This window comes from Pinus tabuliformis, chromosome 7, assembly GCF_031772625.1.
Source record: "Pinus tabuliformis cultivar Carrire ecotype Pingquan chromosome 7, CPIR1, whole genome shotgun sequence".
In the NCBI taxonomy this organism is placed as follows: domain Eukaryota; kingdom Viridiplantae; phylum Streptophyta; class Pinopsida; order Pinales; family Pinaceae; genus Pinus; species Pinus tabuliformis.
Genome location: NC_142293.1, coordinates 2061472500 through 2061478332, shown reverse-complemented (window position 1 = coordinate 2061478332; position 5833 = coordinate 2061472500). Strand labels below are relative to the sequence as shown.

Sequence of the window (5833 nt, the reverse complement as noted above, 5' to 3'; positions counted from 1 at the left end):
GTTCCCTCTGGGTATCAGTCTTTGTCTGGTACTTTTGCGGGAGCATCTCCTCAACCCATTGAACATGGGTTATTAGCTGGAAACAATGGTAATAAACCGTTGGGTGTAGGAGACATTTATATGATGTCAGGTTCAAATCCCGGTTCTCAACCTCAAGGTGGTCAGTTACCGCCTGGGGGGCAGCCTCAAGTAACGCCTGGGGGGCAACCTCAAGGTACACAAGTTGTGGCTGGGGGGCAGCCTCAAGGACAGTATGTACCTATGGTGCAGTACATTCCTCAAGGTCAACCCCAACCTCAATATGTACCTCAAGGTCAACCTCAGTATCAATTTATGCCCCAAGGTCAACCACAGTATCAGTATTTACCTCAAGGGTATCTCCCTCAAGGTCAGTACTCGAGTCAAGGTTAACAACCACCCCAAGGTCAATCTTACGTTCAAGGTACGGGAAATGTGCCTTTCAATTATCAATCCTATCGTCAATCCAGTTATGGATGTTAATATCCTCAACCTGGTATGGGTCAATACCTCGGAATGACTGTAGTGTGGGATCATTCGCAAGGTCAACAAGTGTTGCAACCAAGCGTACAGTTGTCATCTCAAGCTGGACAACCCTTAGTTTCTGGTGCAACCCAGCAACCAGTCTAGTCAAATGTTCAAACTTCTGTACCTTTGGTAGTTTCTCAGTCTGGGCCTATTGCGCCTAGTACTCCATCTCAAACGACTGCTGCAACTACCGCAACATCTGTTTCGTCTACCGCACTTACTTCTGGAGTATCGACAGCTCCGGTTTCTACTGTCTCTGCAACCACTCCTCAGACATCTTTACCTTTGTCTGGATCTACGATTCAAACTACGGTTCAGATGCCTGTAGGCCAACCTGGTTTAAGTACAGTTGTCACTAGTCAACCACAATTCACTTATCAACCGTACCAGGGAGAGTACCAATATGGGCCAGCTGTCCAGCAGCCAGTTTACCAGTATCAACCGTATCCTGGGTACACTTATCAACGACCTCAACAACCCCAGTACGGTCCGGTTAATCCTGGTTTTCCAGGAGGATACAATATCCCAAATGCGATTCCTATTCCAAGTTATCCTCGATATCCTCCTCCTGGGGCTGGTATAGTGACCCAGAGTTTTAGGGATCCTAACCGGCAATTGCCGTTTATCGCAACTTTGGATTTACCAGACTTGTCGCGCCTGACGAATGATCCAATCAATTATCTTCCGTTTTGGCTGCCAATGCCGAATAAGTTGCCCAGTGACATACCCAAGTTCGAAGGTAAGTCTGGAGAGGACCCGTCGAATCATGTGATGACTTACCACCTGTGAAGTAGTGAGATTTCACAGGTGGGCTTCTGAGTGGGATAAGTGATGTCGAAAATCTTGATAAGTGAAATTCTCAGAGAATTTGAGATCAAATTTGATGTAAAATCTACTTTCTGTACAATCTGCTTTCAGTAACAAGTCGTTTCAATAACCACCATTGCTGCATTCCCCTTCCTTAATTAATAGAATCTGTTTACAGAAATGCGCAAAGAGAAATGGACCTCTTTGCCCCTATCCACCTTGGAGATTTTGAAGGCGAAATGAAGGTTGGAAATTGCACTTAAAAGAATATCGCAGGGGAATTGTAGATATAGCTGCCTATTAGTCACAAAGATGCTCCTCTGAAAAACTCAAAATTCTTCTTGTTGTAAACATCATCGCAACATTTAGCTACAGAATGTTGTAAACTTCTACACCATGCTTTTAGATACAAAACCCTGACTTCTTAAAAGAAATGAGATTATGCTTTTAGATACAAAATCCTGACTTCTTAAAAGAAATGAGATTTACTAATTTATTTAAAGATAGAAAAGCTATATGTTTTCCTGGTAGCTGTTATGACAATAAAGTTCTCAAGATGGGGCAAGATAAAATTTGTGAACTATGATTACTTAAAGTTAAAGCTCGTCTGAATTGTCAAAGATGTGTGTTAATTAAATTTTCTTGTTTCATTGTCAAAGATGTGTGTTAATTAACTTTTCTTGTTCCTTTAAATTAGATCGTAGTATCATTTTTTATGTTGGTTATGACAAGTTTTAAAAGTGAAAGATAGACTTTTCTACCCTTACTCGTAAAGAGTGGTATAAAAACTAAAAAACATAACAAATACAAAATTCTTCTTGTATTTAGTACCAGAAGAGTGTCACACATTCATATAGATGTAAAGGATATTGAATATAATTGTTTTTTAAAGATAGAATAATAAACTATAATCATAAACACATTTCCAAAACACCACTCATGAGTAGATATAACTGTATTGTTCACATTTACATGCAATCAATTATAAAACATTTATATGCAATCAACAACAAAGATTTATGTACAAAGAAGCATATAACCACTACTTTGTTGCAATAGACTAAGATGTGGAAGAACTTTGACCTTCACAAATGTTGTTGATAGTAGCACTTGTACTACCCAACAAATGTGTTAGATTTGATTGGAATTTGGGAATGGAAGTAGTGCTCAAAAAAGTGTCTTTGATGTTTTGCAATGTGCCTAGAATGCCCATCATTGTAGGTCGTCCTTGAGGAGATTCATTTGTGCAAAGCAAACCCACATTTATCAGTGCACTGAGACAATTGAGATCTTTATCTTCTTCAATGCATATACTAGTCCTCGTTAATAGACCCATGTCCACCACTTCTTGTACTTGGTTTGGAAAACTACTACCCACCCATTTGTGCAATGTCATTCCTTCTACAAACATGTCATGGGTGGGCTTCTTTCTAGTGAGCATTTCCAATAGCACTATTCCATAGCTATAAACATCACCTTTGGTTGTAACTTGTCCTCCCACTCCATATTCTGCATTCATAGATCCTCATCTTAAGTTTTTTTAATTTAATTGAAAATGTTTAGTAAACATAAGAAAATCATAAGATTGCTTCATATGGGATATAGTTTAAATAATACCTGGAGGAATGTACCCGGTAGATCCTTTGAGTGCATTTGTGGAAGTGAGAGCTCCATCTTCATTATTTGCAAAACATATAGTAGCAATGCCAAAGTCTATTAAATATGCAGTCATATCTTCACCCAACAACACATTGTTGGGTTTCAAATCACAATGAATCACTTGCACAAAGCAATGATGATGGAGATATGTCATGCCTTGGGTGATATCTATTGCTATATTCAACCTTTGAATCAAATTCAAACAACTTTGTTCTCCATCATTGGGATATAACCACTTTTCTAGGCTTCCTTTTGGCATTAATGGAAATATCAAAGCTTTGATTTGGAGATCTGAATAGCAAGTTATGACCCGAATCAAATTTCGGTGTCTAACTCTACCCAAAACTTTTCATTCTCTATCAAAACTATTTTGAGCCCCTTTCATTTGTAGATTGAGAAGCTTGATAGCAACCATTGTGCCATCATTCAAAATCCCTTTGTACACTTTTCCAAAACTACCAATTCCTAACAAGTTTGCATCACTAAATTCATTTGTTGCAATGACGAGCTCTGCATAGGAGATTCTTCGATGCCCCACATTTAATGATGGACCAGTCTCTCTCTGAATATTTCTCCTACAATTCTTTCTCCACAATATTGCAAGAAACAAACACAATACAACAATTGCTACAACAACAACCAGTATGATAACTCTTTTGAGATTCAAAACACTTTTATGTTTATGAGCATAGCACGGTGGTAGATTTACCCAAGGTCCACATAGACCAAGATTTCCCATAAATGTTGTGGCACTAATCTTTTTGAAAACTCCTTCTTTAGGGACTTCTCTTGACAACTTGTTAAAAGAAAAATTCAAGTGATGGAGCATTGTGAGATTTGCTAGTGATATAGGTATTCCACCTGACAAATTGTTGGAGGAGAGATCTAGGTCTTGAAGACTTAGAAGTTCACTGATTGACACTGGAATTGGACCTTCAAGTGCATTGTAAGAAAGATTAAGATATGCTACTTCTTTGCAGCTTCCGACGACACTTGGAATATAGCTAGTTATTTGATTTGCCGAAATATCTATGGCTTGAAGCTTATCGAACTTTCCTAGTTCTAAAGGTACACTGCCACTTAATAAATTGTTTGACAAGTTGAAATAGAAGGCTAAATTTGCAAGGCCTGCAAGCTCTTCAGGGATGTGCCCACTAAGCTTGTTGTATGATAGATCTAGCAGTAGTAACTTCACACATTTCCCTAAACTTGCAGTTATGTTTCCTGATAACTGATTATGATTAAGATCTAAATATCTTAATTGTTGGAGGTTGGCCATAAAATCAGGGATTTTTCCACACAAATTATTTCCAAATAGATATAAGAGACCTAAGCTCTTTAGCTACCCAATTTCCATTGGAATGTTTCCTTGTAAATGATTGGAATCCATATATAACCTCTCCAACTTCTGAAACATAATAACTGAAGATGGGATTGACCCTGTAAAAGAATTACCTCCTAAAATAAGGAAGGTTAACCGGAGGTATTTCCCCAGGGAATTCGTTGATACCCAAGGCTAAGTAGGAGAGTTTTGTCGAGAGGTGGCCTATAGAAAACGGAAATTTCCCAGTGAAGTTATTCTCAGATAAGTCTACTAATTGTAGATCGGAGCAGTTACTAAGAGCAGTAAGAATGGGGCATCTCGTGGTGTTGCCGCTAATAAGGTAATTGTCGTCCAACACAAGCCGCCGGAGATGTGTCAATTTACCCAACTCCATAGGCACTATTCCGCTGAGCTGGTTCTCTTCTAAGCTAACCGTTTGTAACTTGGTACAATTGAAGAGGGATGAAGGAACACTGCCACTTAGCTGATTATTACCCAGAAAGAGGTGCTTTAACTGGGCGGTCTTCTTGGTACACAACTCCGACGGAATGTGGCCAACTAATTGGTTACCACCTATATCCAATACTTCAAGATTGGTGCAGTTGGACAACGAAGACGGAATGCGTCCCGTCAGATGGCCATAATGAAGAACAAGAACACTGAGCTGGCTTAGCATACCCAATTCGGAAGGAACACTGCCATGAAGGTTGTTCTCCCCCAACTCTAACTGCTGCAAAGAGGATATATTTCCTTAAACTGTGGCAGCTACCGAGAGTGGGTGGAATGGAACCCTGGAGTTGATTCTTAGAGAGGCGAAGCAGCTTTAAGCGAGAGAGGGTTCCCAATTGATAGGGAATTTGACCGTGGAAACTGTTATTGCGAAGGCTGAGTACTCTAAGAAAGGAGAGATTGGCGAGAAGGGGAGAGATTGTACCTTGTAATCCCATGCTTGAAAGATTTAGGGAAACGACTCTCTGCCTGCGCCTGCTGCATATGATGCCCGTCCAGTGGCAGAATGAAACATTTGGCATCCAAGACGTGGCTAAGGAGTGGGAGGGATCATATGTGATTGCAGACTTGAATGCAAGCAGAGCGTGTTGATCGGACGCATTGGTGAGAGGAGGAGGATGGTGAGGGAAATGGGCGATGGGTGTGGAAAAGACAAAAGGAGGATTGAGAAAGAGAATGAAAGAAAGGGCAGCGAGGAGAAGCGTTCTGGTAATCTGCATCTCTTGCGTGACAGAAAGAATGGTTTCTGATGAGAAAATGGAGTTTGGTAGTGTAGTAGCTATATAGCTGCTGATGCATCGACAGAAGTAAGAAAAGAATATCACATTTCAATAAAATTATCATTAGTTGCATACCCCTGGCGTAACGCAAAAGGCAAATTAAAGGTTTCTTCTATTTGAAGTTTGAATAAATTGAACGATGATGTTTTACTTTTACCATAAAACAACGGAAGGAATACGGCATTTGCACTGCCGAGTCCCCAGCGAG

The 5833-nt window shown here is 39.9% G+C and overlaps 1 protein-coding gene across 2 annotated transcripts; it reads right to left on the bottom strand.

Moving 5' to 3' along the window:
- Positions 1-2286: 2286 nt before the first annotated feature.
- LOC149256782 (receptor-like protein kinase HAIKU2) lies at positions 2287-5568 on the bottom strand. Of its 2 annotated transcripts, none has more exons than XM_089457504.1 (2): positions 5271-5568; positions 2287-2862 (listed from the first exon to the last, which is right to left on the bottom strand). In XM_089457504.1, the coding sequence occupies exons 1-2, from the start codon at positions 5563-5565 to the stop codon at positions 2414-2416; spliced, it is 744 nt and encodes a 247-aa protein (XP_089313630.1). In that variant the 5' UTR covers positions 5566-5568; the 3' UTR covers positions 2287-2413. The 2 variants fall into 2 exon arrangements, 1 of the variants encoding a protein (XP_089313630.1); XR_016266469.1 differs by lacking the exon at positions 5271-5568 and adding an exon at positions 2971-3341 and having other exon boundaries at positions 2732-2862.
- Between the last annotated feature and the right edge of the window lie 265 nt (positions 5569-5833).